This window comes from Phallusia mammillata, chromosome 5 (genome assembly GCF_965637545.1).
Source record: "Phallusia mammillata chromosome 5, kaPhaMamm4.hap1.1, whole genome shotgun sequence".
NCBI classification, from domain to species: Eukaryota; Metazoa; Chordata; class Ascidiacea; order Phlebobranchia; family Ascidiidae; genus Phallusia; species Phallusia mammillata.
In genome coordinates, this window is record NC_137256.1 from 12,296,884 (window position 1) to 12,315,269 (window position 18,386).

At 39.9% G+C, this 18,386-nt stretch overlaps 1 protein-coding gene across 1 annotated transcript in view; it reads right to left on the reverse strand.

Moving 5' to 3' along the window:
- The window catches only part of LOC145229560 (complement receptor type 1-like), a 105,739-nt gene extending 87,353 nt beyond the window's left edge, over positions 1 to 18,386 (reverse strand). The window contains exons 1-15 of the mRNA XM_080094914.1: positions 18,266 to 18,386; positions 14,488 to 14,563; positions 13,955 to 14,148; positions 12,291 to 12,449; positions 11,324 to 12,082; positions 10,734 to 10,935; positions 9,299 to 9,450; positions 7,588 to 7,714; positions 7,119 to 7,237; positions 5,473 to 5,661; positions 4,569 to 4,748; positions 4,110 to 4,286; positions 3,512 to 3,700; positions 1,640 to 1,825; positions 1,065 to 1,241 (exon numbers count right to left, since the gene is read on the reverse strand). Of these exons, the coding sequence (XP_079951040.1) occupies positions 1,065 to 1,241; positions 1,640 to 1,825; positions 3,512 to 3,700; positions 4,110 to 4,286; positions 4,569 to 4,748; positions 5,473 to 5,661; positions 7,119 to 7,237; positions 7,588 to 7,714; positions 9,299 to 9,450; positions 10,734 to 10,935; positions 11,324 to 12,082; positions 12,291 to 12,449; positions 13,955 to 14,148; positions 14,488 to 14,563; positions 18,266 to 18,386 (3,007 nt within the window). The remainder of the gene's footprint in view (positions 1 to 1,064; positions 1,242 to 1,639; positions 1,826 to 3,511; positions 3,701 to 4,109; positions 4,287 to 4,568; positions 4,749 to 5,472; positions 5,662 to 7,118; positions 7,238 to 7,587; positions 7,715 to 9,298; positions 9,451 to 10,733; positions 10,936 to 11,323; positions 12,083 to 12,290; positions 12,450 to 13,954; positions 14,149 to 14,487; positions 14,564 to 18,265) is intronic.

Sequence of the window (18,386 nt, forward strand, 5' to 3'; positions counted from 1 at the left end):
ATACCTTATGCTGCACAGGGCATTGCTAATATCAACAGAGAAAGTTGTAAAAACAGTTGTCTCGCCGACATGTTTTGATACGCCCATACAAGGCACGTATTAGTAAACGTGAAAAGCCCAGAAGGTTGCGTTAGAGCTACAATACCAAACCTAAAAATTGAAACTAATTGTCCCATGGAAAAATTATGATCAAATTGAAGATGCATCAGTACATGCGAAACATACGTTTCATATTTCGCCAGCAGGTACTTTACATACTTTGCTCGTGAAATTCGATAACCTAATCCAATAAGCATACGATTTATAGCGATGCTTCAAGGTCTGGTTTAGCGTTCGGTAAAGGGCGCACAGTCGTGCAAGATTGCCCTCAAGGCTATTAGCATGCGCAAGGCACATTTTCGTGGCTTCATAGCGGTTGGAAGAAGCGCGTCGGCCAAGGTTTAACAAACAATAGATGCTTGTCCAAGGCCATATGAGCCCGGCTTCAAACGAGTTTATCTCTGCCCGAGAGAGCAAATGGTATTCGCTAATTGATGTTCCGAGCTTTTAAGATTCCTTTAATCGCAACGAGCGAAAAAATAACAAAATTACTTGGTTTAGTACCTTAGACGTGGGCATTGATTTAATCACGTACCAACAAACAGAGCGATCAAATCACGCTTGCGAACATGAAATAGGTTTAAAAATTCTCAAGGTTTAATTAAGGAAAGCAGTAAAACAAACCACGTGCGATATGTTAGTGATCCAGTAAATAAGTATAGTGTGCTTGGCATAGTGAGCAAACACCCCAAGTTCAGTCAGTTTGCATAAGTGATTTTCAGGCTTATCAGCAAGCTTATCTATATTTTGCCATTTCAAAGCGTTCATCAAGGGCAGGAGCTAAAAGCAAAACCTAAAAGCTTGTCTTTGTGCCAAAAACAAACAAATTGTCACATACACGTAAAAGCATCGGTTATTACAAATACTTGAAACAATAACATAAGTTACGCAAAAGTATTAGCCAATGCGGTGACAAAAGTGCAATCATGAGCAAGTTAGTAGAAAGTTGATGACATAAAACTTACTTTCACAAAGCGCCAGAACTCCAATCCAAAACCCTTCTACGCCGCAGGTTGTGAGACTGCTGCCGGTCAATTGGAATCCTTCGTTACAGCGAAGACTACATCTTGAACCGTAGTTGTTTCCATCACTGCAGATAATTTGCGCATCGGGAACAGGCTCCAAAGTTTGACATGTGATTTCTGCACGAACAAACACTGGTTTGCACAGATATTTTCTTTCAAACAGTAGTGTTGGATTTCTCAAAATCAAAATGTTGGGTTTTTGATAATAATTGGTTGTTGGTTGCACTTTATATGCAAGTTAATACGAAGGAAATCATGTCTAGTTTTGTATTACCCCAATAAACGACGGAAAAGGCAAAATATTTTTTCAACATAGACTTAGTCATTTTTGCGTCAAAACGTTTTGTATTGATAGAAATATTATTCAGGAATATTAAATTACCCAAACTCTCTGGCATTTTTGTTTTTTGTCAGAGAATGTTATTATTAATAAAAAAAGAAAGAAATTGTGGTGTGAAGTATTAGATTATAAAATTACGCGGTAAAAACGTTTAATTCCATCTGCTTGAACTTACGGTTGCAGACTGGAGGTGGTTGAGTCCAAGCCCCAGGAGTTTTGGACCCTCGACATATTGACGACGATGCTCCAGACATTTCGAATCCAACATCACACGTAAAACTGCAATCACTGTTGTAATACGAACCATCTGTACACGTCATACGTACGTGACTACTGAGACGGTGATCGTTGCACATTATTCCTGCAAATAAGCATAAAAGGAATAACTCAAAAAAGATAGCATAACCCTATGGCAGGGGTCGGTTTATCTTTCAGGATCTTTTGTCAAGTGGAAAATGTCTTGTATACAGGCAAAGGTTTATGTTTATTAAAAAAACACGCGAAGCTTTGTATGTTTTGATTTTGTATGTTTTGACCTCCAAGTAGTTGTTTTTGACCTTCAAACAAAGCTATACTAAACGATACGTTAAAACGATTTTATATTGACACCCGAAACAAATCAACACATCAAGTCTGTTTCCTTTTTGCTTTGCAACAACACAAAAGAGCCAAACAGGTTTTAAAAAAAACTTTTTCGCAGCTTTGTCGCTTTGCACTCCATTAAATGTCCGAAAACGGGATCATAAGACTAGGATGCGAATTTTAATGAGATTTTAGAAGTGCAACAAGAATAAAGGCGCAACAAACGTGAAAGCGATACTTGAGATTTAGATCGCAAGCCCTTTAAAACAAATTACAATGTCAATTTTGTAGTTGAAAAAATAAACCAGTAGCTAACGATCAATTCTGGCAGGATGAAAAGACTGCAGGTTAATAGCTTAATATAAATAAATAATAAATGAATTTCAGATTGATGCATTTAATCACTGGGCAATGGAATGGAAAGATCACCACAACGTATCCGCCAAACAGCTTATTTCAGCAGGACTGAATATTAAATCGCATTGTAAAAATATACAAGGTTGTGTTGCCTGATTGAGTGATTGTGATAGTACGATTCCACAGGAATTTTTAGATAAATAATCTAGTTAAACCGTTTTAGGTTACATTAAAAACAGACCAAAGACAAGTTGCAATCTTGTTGAAACTATTAATTTTATTCATACCCTGATATTTTATTTGATGAGTTTATAGTAGTGGAGGTAAGAAATAGGCTACTGGAGTAAATTTACTTGTTGATATAATATTTTTGCAAAGATTTTAGAATTTCAAAACCTAAGTGCTATGGTCTAGTTCAGGGTAGTCCAAGATCAAGAGAATTGAGTTTTGAGACCTAAATAGCAGATTACCATAGAGCACATCTACCAGCACTCGGTCTCCATTACAACTGCTCCTACAAGTACCTATGTTCGCGGGTCGCATAAAATGTACAGGCAGGCCGTAGGGTTTTAACTAGAGATGTACCGAATATTCGGTTTGCCGAATTTATTCGGCCGAATCGGCCACTTTTGCAAAGATTCGGTTTCGGCCGAATAATTTGTTGCAATTCGGCCGAAACCGAATCTTTTACGAACACTCATTTAAAGTGTTATACGTGTTTTTTTCTGCTTAGTACCAACGAAATCGCGTCAATCATTATATTTTTTAACACATTGTCGCTTTTCCCACTGCAGACGAAAATCAGTAAATCATTGTCGGGTTGGCAATCAATGTTATACCTCACTGGACTAAAATAAGGACGAAACAAAACCATTCTGCACTTATTGTCTGGTAGATCAACTTATGTTTTCATGTCAAACGCGTAGGGTACGAATTCGCGTGACGTCACAAATGATTCGGTTGATTCGGCCGAATTTATTCGGCAAAACCGCCGAGTATTCGGTTTCGGCCGAATCGAAATTTCGCCGATTCGGTACATCACTAGTTTTAACCACCCTGGTCTATTTAAACCGTTTAGATCGCAGGTTTTGAAAAGCATTTCACTTACTTTGACAAACCGGGAAGTCGCCATCAGGGAAGTAGCTCCACGACCCAACACCGCCGCAAGTGGCTGACGATGCCCCGAATCGCTGGTAACCGGCCGAACACACAAAACTACAGCGGGATCCATACTCATATGAAGAACTGCATGAAACTTCACCATTCTCCAGATTGCTCAAAGTGGGACAGGTTATAACTATGCACAAAGATACATTGCACTGTAAAAATCCATCAGAAATTTGGCGAAAAAATAAAAAAATAGGATGTGAAGGTTTTGTGGGGTGAACAATGAATAGGTGTGTATCCATGAAAATTTGTATTGGCAAACACGGGGAAGAGATCAGAATAATAAACTGATTTTAATATATACACATAGAGATTTTGTAAGTTAGCTTCACATAATTTATTGTTGCAAAGTTTACTGTTAGATTCATTTGAAATCTATCAACAACTTGAAAATAATTTTGGTTAGCTTGAGCAACATTCGATTTTCATCAACAATAATAATGTCTAATTTTTTTTTTCAAATTCAGCACATCGGACACTTAGAACACCGATTTATCAGTGGTTGCAACCCTGTTCAGTCAAACAATAATAAACCTTACGGTTGCAAGTGGGAAACGGTTTTCCCCATTTTCCGCTTTTCAAGCATTTCGATTTGACTGAGCCTGACATCTCATAACCTTCTTCACACGTGAATCGACAGACAGAGGAAAAGTCACTGCCCTTGTTGCAAATCATGTCACCATTTACGGGGGCGGTTGCTTCCGGACAGGTGATAACTAAAAACATCAAGTTTTAAAGTAACATATTTTTTTTATCTTTGAGATGTTCTTATTGTAGGTTGATAGCTTAAACTTATATGTTTTGCACGGTTCTTTGTCTTAAAATGCCAACAATTTGTAAGCAAGGTTACACAAAAAATTAGGCACAAAAGTTAATTAAAGTAGATTAAGGTTATCTGTAATGAGAAAAGTGGTGAACAGGCAAAAATCTGTTGAAAATCTGATATATAACACAGTGCAACACAGTCCTCATAGTTATATTGAGGAAAAGTTTCTTACGTTCGCATCCACCAGTAATTGCAGACGACCATAGTGCGCTAGTGAGACACCTTGCGGAGATTGTTCCAAAAGGTCGGAAACCAGAATTGCATCTCAACTTGCAGAAACTGCCGATGCGATTCTCCTTTGAGCATTTCAAACTGCCGTCTGGTGGCGGCTCAAGGTCCGGACATACCGTCGCTAGAAATGACAGAGAGTTGAAAGATAAAATACATATGGAGTAGGACGAGTACACTACACCTTTATATTTTTAGCGAAATTAATTGTTTTTACAACACTGTCGAACAATGATTTTAGTCCGGAAATAAATATTTCCTTTAGTTAGTGTTTGACTTTTACTTTTATTAGGTAGTTATATTTAGGTGGCATACAATACATACGTCCAACTATTTGGCTGTTTACACACGTACGTTTTTAATTGTGCTAAAAGGTGAAAATCCTTACAACAAAAAATATCTTTAAACTCTCTGCATTCCGATACATATTAATTAGCATGTCCACTTCTGCACGAACATTATGTCAACGTCGCCTGTATTTTCTACTTCCCCTACTATTCACTGCTCTTTGTTGCACTACGTCCGTGTTTACGACAACGTTGAAAATGTTTGTTATTGGCTTTCGTTGTATCTGATGAAGCCAAAAGTTTGGAAAAAATAACTTTTGTCAAGGAATTTGTCAGGAAGATACAACAAAGTATCTGTATGTTATATGATTCCTGATTGCTGCATTGGCTATAACGCATTGGAAACACAAACCTTTTACGAGGCGGAAAATAAATAATTTCAGACGTATTAGTTGCGTTTTGTATAGTGTTCGAGATTTGCTATAGCCAGCGCGCTTTAATCGGCTAAATATTGCTATTTATATTAAACAATAGGAAATACGATGTAAAAAATGTACTTACGGATACACGAGGGTTCCGGTCGATCCCAGACGCCTGATTGGAGGCAAACTCTCACAGCTTCCTCGCCGGATTCGTTCAATTCGTAAGTGGGCGAGTCGCAGGTGAACATACATTTAGTGCCCTGGGTTGCAAGTACGTTGTCGCAAGTCAACGAACCGTGATCCGGGACAACCAGAGTACGGCATACAGCTGTAAATTAGGAAAATTGCTGGAATGACTCATTGGTCACATGCTTTTGGTTTCAAAGAAAATCGGGCAGTGTTCGCAAAAGACGTGTAAACTCAATGTTTAAATATAAGTCTAACTTCTTGTTTGTACACAATGCCAACGATTGCCTTAGTGTTGCCGTGATTGGACTTGAGACGTGGGTCTGACCGAGTGGCCAATCGGGCCAGACATTATTGGATGACTGACTCGACTGGGCTATGGTGTAAGACTTCATTATAATATTAACGGGTAGAGGTTACCAAACAGATAGTGATGTGCGTTCAAGAAATACTTATTAGGAGTGCAATTCGTGCAGTGCATTGCAACATTAAACTTGCATTTCAACCTGCTTTCGAAATATAAAAATCTTTTTTTAAATTTAGTGTACAATAGTAAGCAATATCGTAAAACTTTTTTCCGCATCTAACAAATAGCAACCGGTGTTCCCCGTGAAAAATCGTCATGTGTTCCGCAAGAAATGTATTGGTTTATTATTGTTCAATGGAACACCGGTCATAAATCACTGGTTCAGAACATTGTGCCTGAATAATTTTTTTATGAAAGTAATTATTCACTATTACCAGTTTAAATGTTCAATCATGATTTGCTTCATTCATTGTATAGTAATAAGTATGTAATAGTAAGGGCCTCTTGCTGCTGAACCATACAGAATGTGGGTTTAGGTAGTTAGTTTTATTGCATCATTATAAAATTTCGTTTGTTGTTCTGCAAGATTATTTTAATGCATAAAGTGTTCCGTGGTTCAAAAAAGGTTGAAAAACACTGGCATTATTTTGGAACACATATATACGGATCTGTTCATAAGTAAAATGGTGAAAATAACGGCCCAAATACACGTAAAAAGCGACATGCTTTATTATTCAAACGTGATCATGCAATCATCAGTGATATGAAGGCCACATCAGTTACACCCGTTTCTTGCGACTCAAGTGTATATAAACGGGTGTAACTGATGTGGCCTTCATATCACTGATGAAGCTTTTACGTCTATTTGGGCCGTTATTTTCACTACTAAACTGGCATTATTAAACTTCTGATATGTTTCACCTTTCTATATGAAAAATAACTTATAATGTTGCTGTGATTATTGTGTTAAGAGTTTTTTTAGAATGATTCCGAAAAAGCATATTTAGATCACTTAAAACGCACAAGAAATTTTTGCTTTTCCAAATTCGCCATAAAAGAAAAAGAATTAGGACCGATTGGTAGTTCTAAGAAGTCAGTTGTAACATGAAATTACGATTTTACGTTATGCAACCCTAAATATCACCAAACTACATGTTACAAGACAGTAATTTGCTGGTGCCCAAAGAAAAGTGCTAGTTTAAAAATAGAAACAAGTGGGAAAGACAACAATTGAAATCGATACCATGGTAATGTCCTTACATGACTTTACAGCATACCCATGTTTAGCCTACCTATGTTTTTGCACACGTCTTGTAGAAGACTGTCCTTTATGTCAACAATGTCATCGAAGTTCTCCACCGAAAACACGTGATCTTCCTCTGGTTCTGACGCCATGTCAACTAATTCAGACCTGAGCAGAAAGCATAAATTTGTGGCCATCCAGTTAGACATTTATCGAGTGTTCGCAGATGGCATTTGCGGTGCTGTCTTAGAACGAAGGTCTTTAATTTGGTTGGCGCATGTTTAGATAGAAACTTTTGCGGTGGTTCAAACCAACCGACAGCTGTTACGCAGGGCTTATTCATGGTTTGTATGAATTTATGCCTACATTACACTTTTCTTCTGTCTTTTATAAAAACAAAAGTTTTCAACGATTTAAACACTCTGCTAACAAAATTGTTAAAACTTTTGGTGCATTTGGCCAAATAATTGTGCCAGATTACAGATTACGTAAAGCAATACAATTTTCTTTACACGTACCGCAGAGCATTGCCAACACCGATGGAAAACACAGTGACGTTTTCGGCTCTCAGACGGCTAGCCGGGTCGGTGACGTCATCGAGGATTGATTCGCCGTCGGTAATGATAATAGCGGTCTTTGCCACCTCTGAAAATAACAAAAGATGCTTTATACAACACAGATTTATAGAATCAGATAAAGTAGAGTCACTGCATAGGAGACGGCTCAGGAATGTCCGCGTCAGTTGTTATTTGTGTCACATGGCCAGAGAAGCATTGCTCACCTTGGTGACTTCACACACAAGATAGCTTATCTCTATGTCGCGTGCTGGGAATTGCAACCAAGGTAAGCTTGTTCGTGGTCGATGTGACAAGGTTTAGTACATTTACCGCTGCGATGACATTCGACAACGGCTTTATACTTTAACTAGACGGCCTGTTTCCCCTTGGCGATTGCCACCTTATGACACCTACAAAGCAAGCAAATAGCATACCAGGTAAGCCGCATGAGCTAACAGGTATGCTAAGTGCTTAACGGCTGGTCGTAATTCGACCTGTCGTGGGGAGAATGTGTTTGCATTTAGTTTTAAAATACATAAACGAAGCAATACAAGTATTCTTTGTGAGTTGGGAACAGTGGCTGTGCGGGTCAAACCATTCATAATTTCGCTTATAAATATATAAATTGGTTTTTAGAACACGAAACCCTTGACCTCATTTTTGTTCCCTAGCTTAACATTCCAATGAGCTTGATTGAGTGCACTGACACTGCTAAAGGAATGTTGATTGGTTTTGCAATAAGTTACACTTACAGTGCACCAGCATTGCCCTTAGGTTTTCTTTCTGACATGCGATACTTCATTAAAACCCCAAAGTAAGAGCGCACACCAAAACTCTAAACAAAATAAGATGACATTTGAAAGTCCAATGAAAATTGTTCCCTGACTTATACATACAAACTTGACGTGTTGCTATAGAACGACAATCGTGCTGTGTTGTCTGCGCGGCTTTTGCGCCAAATTGAGGACAGACAACGTGTTGTATACACAAATTACAAGCAAGAGATTCGTAGCAACACAGTCGTTGACAAAAAGGCATGAAACCTAAACGATTTTCTGGCAAATTTTCGAAACCTACTGTTCCTTTTTTGGCAAACAAAGACGCTGTGATCAACACTGCGCCAAAAGAGCCTGTTATAACAATGCAAGTCCATTAGGCAAAACCGTAATTTGATTTACGTTTGCAGTTTCGTGCCACACGTGAAAACATGTAACCAGAACTAGAAGATATATATATATATATATATATTGCCTTACAATACACTTGATGTAAGTCAGATTGCAAGCTTGTGTAGTCGTAAGGTATGCAAACCGACGCGCATTCTTTGAATTTAGTCCAAATGGTGGCACGCGGACACTTCGTCAAAATGTCAAATTTAAAGCGTTGCCTGTCACACTTACCTGCAATTATTATCTCACGTGTTTATTCGAGTGGCGTGCGCCTAACTGCTTGTTTTCAGGACAGTGCATAGAAACGCATGAATTCAGCAGTAAGGCAAGGATCAAACCATAACGAGGAGTTACGTCAAAAAGACACCAAAAGAAAGCGTATGGATCAGATCAAGCGGTTTCATAAAACGAAAACATGTCTGGAAAATACGTGAACCCTTTCGTCAGCGCTTCCCCAACACCTGGATGTAAGCACTAAATATAACCCACATACGAACACAAACCTCGCCTGGTTCCACTGTCAGCAGTGAAGAGATATTCGCGAATATAGTCCAGAGCGCGTCCCGTCGCTGTGTTTCCTCCCTTGTATTGGATGTTACGGATTGCCGCGATTAGATCATCTTTATTCACGTGATCATTAAGGTTGAACTCCGTCCTGTGTAAACAAAATGTTATGCTTTACAGTGTTATGCCAGTCCATATACCAGTGATGCATCAAAGTGTTAGTAAGACAAAATATTTCGTTTTTGGTGACATTTAGGTTTTTGCCCAACATTTTAAAGTTTTGCAACCTACTAGTTTACAGGTATTTACTAGTCGATGTTCCCGTTAAACACGAACCAAGTTACTATAGGTTTCACAACGTCTGGGCTTTTGAAAAATAATTTGGAACACCTATTGTGGTAAGGCAAATGCTTTGACTTAGTAATGACTTAGTAGTCAACTGACAAAGCACCGAACTAACCCTAAAGTTTAGTACAAATCAAGATTTTAGGTCGGTGGGTGTAATAATTTCGGATGAAAATAAAACTAATACAGTAATTACACATATCCACGGGGCGTGGTTAGTTAGTTCAGTCAATTACTATTTAAAAAAAGTTGAAACCATCATTTCACAAAATGGTGTATGGACTACACATTTTATACGTCATAAAATAAGTATGAAGTGCAATTATGAACCGTTTGACTTGGATGAACAACATATGCGATTCGAATCAAATCATCTATACAAGCTTTCGTAAAATTTTTAGGTGTATTCAGTGCATCAGTAGCATACACGCGGAGAAACGTGTAGTTGTGTAGACAACTAATGCTTTAAGTGGTTAGATGTACGATTCGTAGTAATTCGAATGCAATTTTAAAATTTTTGCGTCTTGTGTGGATCGCGCGGCTTGACTGGAACATAATTGAGGACAAGGGCTTTGATCAACGTTCCATGCAGTTGTTCCGAAAGCGCGCGCATGCGTCAGCCCGCTTTACACTGGCCACATTTATCGCAGGTCTGTGTCAACCCAAAACAATATGTTTACGATATATGCGCCAGATTGAATGCCTCTGCGGCCAGAACGGTGTCTTATCTCAAGTGAACCTGCAGTAAAGTTGTAACTGAGGTTTAAACGCAGACACCTCATTTGAAGACAATGGGATATTCGAAGTTGTTCATGTCCGAAGGATATAGCAAGGTGCTTAGCCTGCTTGCGGAGCGACGTTAAGCGACTAAAACGCGTCGCGGTGAATGGTAGGAAACCAGTAATGACGTCACGCACGTCCCTGATGTTTATCCCCGACATCCTGACGTCATTCTGGTGTCGCGCGTAATATTTTTTCAGCAAGAACAGTTGAACTTTTAGGCTAAGACTTAGGAGGAATTCCTTTGCTGACGAACTTGCACGTCAATGTATTCGACATTGAAATACCGAATATGGTTAGAACCCTTACCTAGGGTCGTCTGAATATTGCGCGATTCCCACGAGAACACCGTCGAAACCGATTGTAAACGAATCCACCAAACTAACAAGGAAGTTCTGCATCTTCTCAAAGTTGTCAGGACCGACGCTCCATGAACCGTCAGTCAAGATCACAAGATCCGTCTTCTGTGCTTTCTTGCATCTTTCAATGATGCCACCCCCATTAGCTTGTCCTATAAACAAACATAGCTTTACAAACGGTTTTAACAAAGCATGCATTAAAGTCCAATTAATTTTCATAATTGAGAACCTGTATATTGTCCTAAAATACAAATTATATTTAATTTTTTAAACATACCCAAGAAGAGGGACAGACGATCAGCGTCAGTCCTCATCTGGTTGTTTGAATTTCATATATTTTTCATATATTTAAGAATGCATGTATGTTTCGAAAATAGAAGATCAAACTTATGCCGGGCGTCTGCTGCTCTTTATGAGTGTATTTTAAATATTTGATAAGTGAAGGCAGATTTGTTGGTCACCACTCTGTTACACAAGCTGACTCCTATAGTACGTTACGACATTTCACACATTTATTCTATAAACGAAATTTTAACCAACCATTGCCAACAACACCATCGGGCTGTGTTGCGATTCCAACTCCATCGAATTCATTTAAGCTTATACCGCTACGAGTTGACCCTTGACCCGTGCCCGCTGCGCCTTGACCACCAGATGAGGAAGAACTGCTGGAACTTGAGGACGACGAAGAAGAACTACCACCAAGCTGTGTCTCGATTACTTTCCTTATTGTGGAGTCGGTGTTATTACTGCTACTTCCGCCCTGTGATGAGCTGTGTGTGGTCACTATCCTCCGGGAAGTTGTACCTCCGCCGCCTGTACCGCCACCTCCACTCGTTGTTACGATCTGTGATGAAAACGATCCCCCATCGGCGGAACCCCCGCTTCTAAAGCTTCCACCTTGTGTGGTAACAATCCGTCTAACCCCACCAGAGTTGCCGTCGCCGCCAGAGCTGGAGTTTGATGAAGCAAAACCAGCTGAGTCAAAACCTCCACCGCCCATACTTCCAGTGTGAGTGGTAACAATCCGTCTAACCCCACCAGAGTTGCCGTCGCCGCCAGCACTGGAGTTTGATGAAGCAAAACCAGCTGAGTCAAAACCTCCACCGCCCATACTTCCAGTGTGAGTGGTAACAACTCGACTTGAGGTAAAACCGCTAGAGTTGGAACCTCCTGCATCGGAACCTTGCGAGTTGACGATCCTCCTGAATCCGGTGAGGTCGACATCACCACTTGAAGAAGAGGAAGAACCTCCGCTCGAGGTATGAGTCACCACTACCCGTCGGGAGGAGCCCGTTCCTACAGAAAGTAAAATTGATTAGGTAATTACACAAAAAAGATTTGAGTACAAATGTAATTACTTAAAATGTCAAATCGGTTTCTGATGGTTTTTAAACGAGCTCCTTAAAAACCACTAACTCTGTATATAGGCAACATGCACTTTTTTACTTTAGCAACGGCGCACGTACAGATTAGATGAAACATATCACTACAGTTATAGTTGTACCTGCATCGCCGTCCAACTGTGAAGTAATCGATCCTTTCGCGCGACTAATGCTGGATGACGAAACGTCCAAAAGATCGTCAGGAGCACCATCGACGTGCGGACGTCTGTTCCTGCCAGAAGACTCTAGAAGAACCCGTTCGACCACGTTGACATCTTCAACTACATAACAATAATTATTGTAGATTGGAAATAAATATGTCAATAATTAGCTTGACCTATAAGATTGGAAATAAATATGTCAATAACACTTATTTGTGGATCAGCATGTAATAATTTAGCTTAACTTCAAACTTGAACCATAACATATGCATTTGTCTCATTACATTGTTTTAACTGCATTTAAACATGCACAATTATATCCGTCCATATTTTGCACGAGAGTTTTTTTCAGGTCAATTCTTAATGGCAGACACACTTTTCCTGTCGAATCACAAGTACTCGACCACAGCGGACGTGGTGATAAAATTCACCAATGAAGCATGTCTTTACATCTTAAAATAAACTGTTTCACACCGGGCTTGTGTAAGGGAGGTGCGCCAAACTGCTACAATTACAAACACCTGCGGTCGCAGGCGGGCGCCACTGGAAGCTGAAAGATTGTATACCGGAGACGCAAGACATTTTGCGTGTAACGAAACGTATTAATTGCACCGAAACAAAGGCTTTTTGTGGCGTTTCGAGTGTGGCGTCAATTCGATGTTTCCCTTCGCTTGATATCGGACGGTAGCGGGCCAGCAATCACAAAAGACCGCTTTGTGCGCCGCTGCAGCTCAACGAACCATGAAAACCTTTCCCACGTGCATAGGGGCTGTCGAGCGATTGTGTTACCGCAGTGTCAAACTTGCGATTGATGTTGTCAGGTAATGTTGCGAAGAACTTAACTTTTGGTATTTCATGCCTGAAACTCAGGTCGTCCAAACTTTGCGAAGTTGATGTCCGTAATCGTATCTAATAATGGTGGTTGGTAATGGAGAAATCCGTTTCATCTTGCTTCTCCGACAGAAGCCAAATACAGCGATCCAAACGACGGCAAATATTGAAAGTGACATGTTGATTGATGATTTTAGTATCGTTTAGGGCGCCGCGGTCAAAGCAAACAGCCCAATGTAACAGCCACCGACAATTGGTGATATTCCAAAAGCTATCGTAGAATTATCAGAGTCGTTTATCGTTGCGGCCAATGCGGTCCACATATTGGCAGCCATAAATATACGTGTGTGAGCCGAGAACTTCGTATACACCAGCAAGAAAAAATCATATTTGTTGTTAACGTGCTTAAATGTGACCAATTTGTGTGTATGATACTTGCGGTTGGCCTACTGAGTTGTAATGGGTCAATGGACCTCCACTACATCCCACAATTGTACCGGTGTTGTTGTTTCGCATGGTTACAGCTAAAGATACCCCCGCACTGACAGTTGGCAAGCGTGGGAAGGTCGACAACTATACGAGCAGATCATTTTCATCGCCGGGTCAAGTGCAGTGCGTATCCAAAAGCAAAAAAATTGGGTTAGACTTTAAATGAACCAACCAAAGCGTTTTGCTGCCTAACCTACTAGCTGGTTCCGTTTGCTATTTTTAGGGGCAGAGGTATGCGTAAAAGCAAGCCAATAACCGAAATGTCAAGACTGATATCGGATTGATAGGTAATTTGTGAAACTTACCTAATGTAGTTGTGGCGGTAGACAAAAGCATACCGCTCGTACGGTTGCCTTGTACTGAATAAATCAGAACGTTGTATTTTTTGCCTGGTTGCAAATCAGTTAGCGTCACAGACTTCGTGGTTAGCCGAACTGTGGCTTCTTGTGAGTAGTCGCCTCCTACTTCGCGAATGACAATGTGCGTTCCAGTAATGTCGCTGCGTTGAGAAACATGGATTTAGTTTGGGTTTGCTAAACAAGATAAGAAGCATGACCGAACGCTTGTCCGTTTCAAGACTGCGGTTTAAGTACATAGTCGAAAAGGCGAAGTGACGCACTCGACCATTTAGAAACGCGTCGCTTTTAAGCATTCCAAAACCTATTACAGTCTGCGTTGTTGTCAAAGCCCTTCTTTCGTCAACACAATGCCTAAAAGTGATTTGGGAAAAATTGCACCTCTAGCAAACCTATATTTGTACACAAAGCTCGGATTTCAATTTGTCAAAGCACCGCTAATGCGCAAATCAGTGCCTACCAAGATTACAATAATTTAGTACCGAGTTGGTGGTATCCATCGCGCCTGAAAGCTGGTTGGTTTTATGTCATACAGGACAAGTCCACGAGGCCGGGGAACTGCAAAAAAGCAAAATGTAGTTAATGCATCGAATTTGAAAAAAAAGTACAAATTCACGTTTTAAAGTTATATTGGTGATTGCATGCAGCAAGGATCCGCAAATGGTGGGTCGCGAGACCTTCGGGTCTGGGTCACGAAATTTTTCAAAAGCAAATTTTTAGGGTCGAGCTAAAAAGTATTTGCGGACCCCTGGCATACAGCAATGTACTGAAAATACTTTTAAATAGCCGTTTCACAAACTTTTAATCAGACATTAAGTTTTCGACAGCAGGACACGTATATACCACCCACAGCCATGTATTTGAGGTTTGGAGTATTTAGTTTGGTCGCGCTCGTTCCAAACGATAAACTCTGCTGTCACAAGATTACCGTAGGGTGGAAATCATACCCTTCACCATTTCATCGAGCGTAACGCTTGTACAAATACGTCAAACTAAGAACCCGTGCCAGCGTCAAAACCACGCGGTGAACCTTACGAATTTAAACCCAGGAAACCGAATTTCGATAACGCGCAACCAGATCTTTGGTGTCCGATAAAAATACACAAACAGCACCTTCTGTAAGTAAGTAATGAACAAACAGTATAGGGTCGTGTACAACTTCAAAGAGCGAAATTGGGAAGGATTTATGTTTCGACACAGATCTCAAGGCGACTTACAGCAAAGGCGCCAAACCACCGCGTCTTTCGTTGCAGCATGTAAATACATATAAATGTGTGAAGTGGATTTTAGGGGAACAAAATTCACCAGCGTATAGACAAACGGGAGAGAGGCACTGCTCGTATAAGAGGTACGGCTATGTTGCCGAAGCAACGGTGAATTGATGCACATTCCTAGAAGCAAATGGGGCGAATGAGCTCCTAGCATCGCTTTATCTGGCGGGCGAGCAAAGCCGGAATCGTCCCTTACGTCACCATTTTGGATGGTTGCAGCAAAAACTGTTTGGTGCATATTCCACAAACGTATTTCCAAGAAAAACCAACGTTTGCTACAGGGAGGTTCGTCATTCAACAACCAATGGTTGTTGTTTGGTGTCGATCTAAATAAGTTTATGACACCTCTGCCTGTTCGATTTGTGGTTACAAATCCCAGCGGATCCAAACACAGCTCCACTAATAGATTGAACATCGTCATTTTTAAAGGACATGCACCCACAAGAATTCACAGAAAAACGCTTTTTGAAAAAGTCGAAATGTAGTATTGTTATTACAAACCTAATGTGAACGAAAAATACAATTTTATTGCAATTTTTTAATGTACAAGTTTCGGAAGGGCCAAAACGTACAATGTGAAAACTTACAGCTTTAAAACGGCAAAGCTGTGTTATTGAAATCTCGTGTCCCAAAGCAAAATAGGGGTCAAGGGGCTGAACAATGACGCCACTCCCAAAGAAGACGCTTGTCAATCACGCTGTACACCAAAGATGAATCCCAAGCGAGGGCAACGCATACTTCGTGTAGACAGATTGAATCCCGCAAATCTCTATATTGGATGGATTAGCTCACTTACTCTGATCGTCTCTATCGAAAACAGTGAAATCACGTCGGTTTCCCTTGAAACCGACATAAGGTTTATGCGTCACAGAGAATATCAGACTACATTTTGGGAATACTTGGATCACAGGAACCGGCAAGTTAAAGACCGCAAATGTCATAAAATCCCAACAGGAAAGAATCCGGCTAAAATTTATAGTTTCTACATCAGTAAAGATAATGTCAATTATATCTGGGTCAAATTCGCTTGGCCCATGATTGGTTGAGCATGTTTTTTTGGACTGTAACAACTGCGCCAAAGTACAAATACGATTCAAATGATCTGTATTACATTTGATTACATGTAATATACACGATTCATTTTGTGTACCGCCGGCAATCTAAAACTACTTATTGGCTCCGACGACAGGCATAGGGTCAAATGATTTGTCTTTTCGGCCCGGGGCGGCATCAATAAATATATTGTGTGATATATATCGGGTTTCCATGTACGATACTGTCCAGAGTTTTGTTGCTACATTGTGGCACTATCAAGGATTTGCATAAGTATAAAGAGTATGAATAAAAAAAGTAAAAGAGTACATAAAGAAAGTACAAAGAACGGTTGAAAAGCGGAAGAATATCGGAACATATATGTAATGTCACGATTCCACATTGACCTGCTACTAACTGATCGTGTTAGATAACTTTGACAGATTCGCAGAATTGCAAATCGACCGGACGTTGTCGAGATGTACTTGTAAGATAACGACGAGGTCATAACAAAACGCAATCACTATGTGCCGGTGCTCCTAAGTCAAAACTCATACGATTTTTTGCGATTCCGCTGAGCTTTTGGGCCGGTTATCTGTGTTAAGGCACTAGCAGCTATAAGTGTCGTATTACAACCGAAGCTTTGTTGGAAACTTGCTGCGTGTTATTTCAACAAAGCAAGTGAAAGTCAGACCATTTGGTCTGCAAGTACTAAACGTACGAGTTTGGCAGTGCGTAATCAAAAACTTCTCTCCCGCCGCAATTTACGAAAAACAACACAGGTCGGCCACCCACGCGTATTATGAACCAACGCTAATCTCCAAATACACAAGTAGCTTAAACTCAAGCTGCAATTTAAAAAAAAACCGAGTGCTAAATTTTTTTTGGCCACATTGTGGACATTGTGTTCTAAACAAGACATTGTGTTCTAAACATATACAAACTACAACTTGGCTCTGGGCGTTAATTAGTTTGTCGTTGCGAAAAAACTGCAACAGTAAGTCGTCATTCATGCACTTTTTGTGTTAAACTTCCGTCATTGGACCTGGAAGCTTTATTTTTTGGTTAAACCAATGACAGTGTAAAAACCTGTTGCAAACACTTTATTTTTAAGACGTTATTTTATGTTTATTTGCATTTTTTCTTAATGCGGTTTGCGATGAAAGAGTCATTTTATTGACGACTAGGAAAAATGGTGTTCTAATATCTCAAACAAAAGTTTAAAACGCGTGGCTTCTTTGGGATAAGAGGTACTTGCCTCTCACAAAAACATGAATCCGCTCTATCGGCCACAACGAAAAAGAGGTAGCAAGCATCTTAAGACTCGTCATGCACTTTTGCAGCGTTACGTTTATTTGGATGCTCTCCCGTGTTTAAAGATACAGGGGCCGATTACAAAGCGTTTTTCGCTCTTGCCTGAACCCAGTAGGAGATTAAGCAAATAAACAAGTCTGGCAAAATGACACTGGTGTAGCAAATTCGTTTAAGCTTTATTAATCTAATGAACGTTTGAAAGATGCATTTTCATCCTTGTTTCATGTCCACTTAACTATGGCGTTTGCACAATACACAACAAACCACAAGTCAGTATCGATACGCTAAAGTGGGAAACCGATAAGAAAATCCGAAATACACAAAGAAAGCTTTCAGTCCACTGCAGTCTTATCAAACAGGTATTAAAGAATTGCGCAGAACACACAAAATTAATATCATTGAAAGTGCGCCATCACTTTATGTAGTGCTTGTACTATAGTGACCCAAACCCAAACAACTCAATAGTGTTAATACACAAACGAAAAGGTTATTTACACAAACTATGTATATGTAACGTTGTGCTTGGTAATATATGTTACATCTTTCAAATCTATAAACACCAAATCATCAAAAAACTCTAGAAACACGAGTACACAAACATTGTAACGCGTAGAATGTCGTATTTGAGTTTTTCGTTACTTACCTCTGGTTTGACGAGAATGTCGCGATATTCTTTCATCTTTTACAGCTGCTGAGTTGTCAGACCGTGCATGGTAAAGAAATGCAAGCAATACAACAACTGATGTCCACTCAAAGATGTGCAT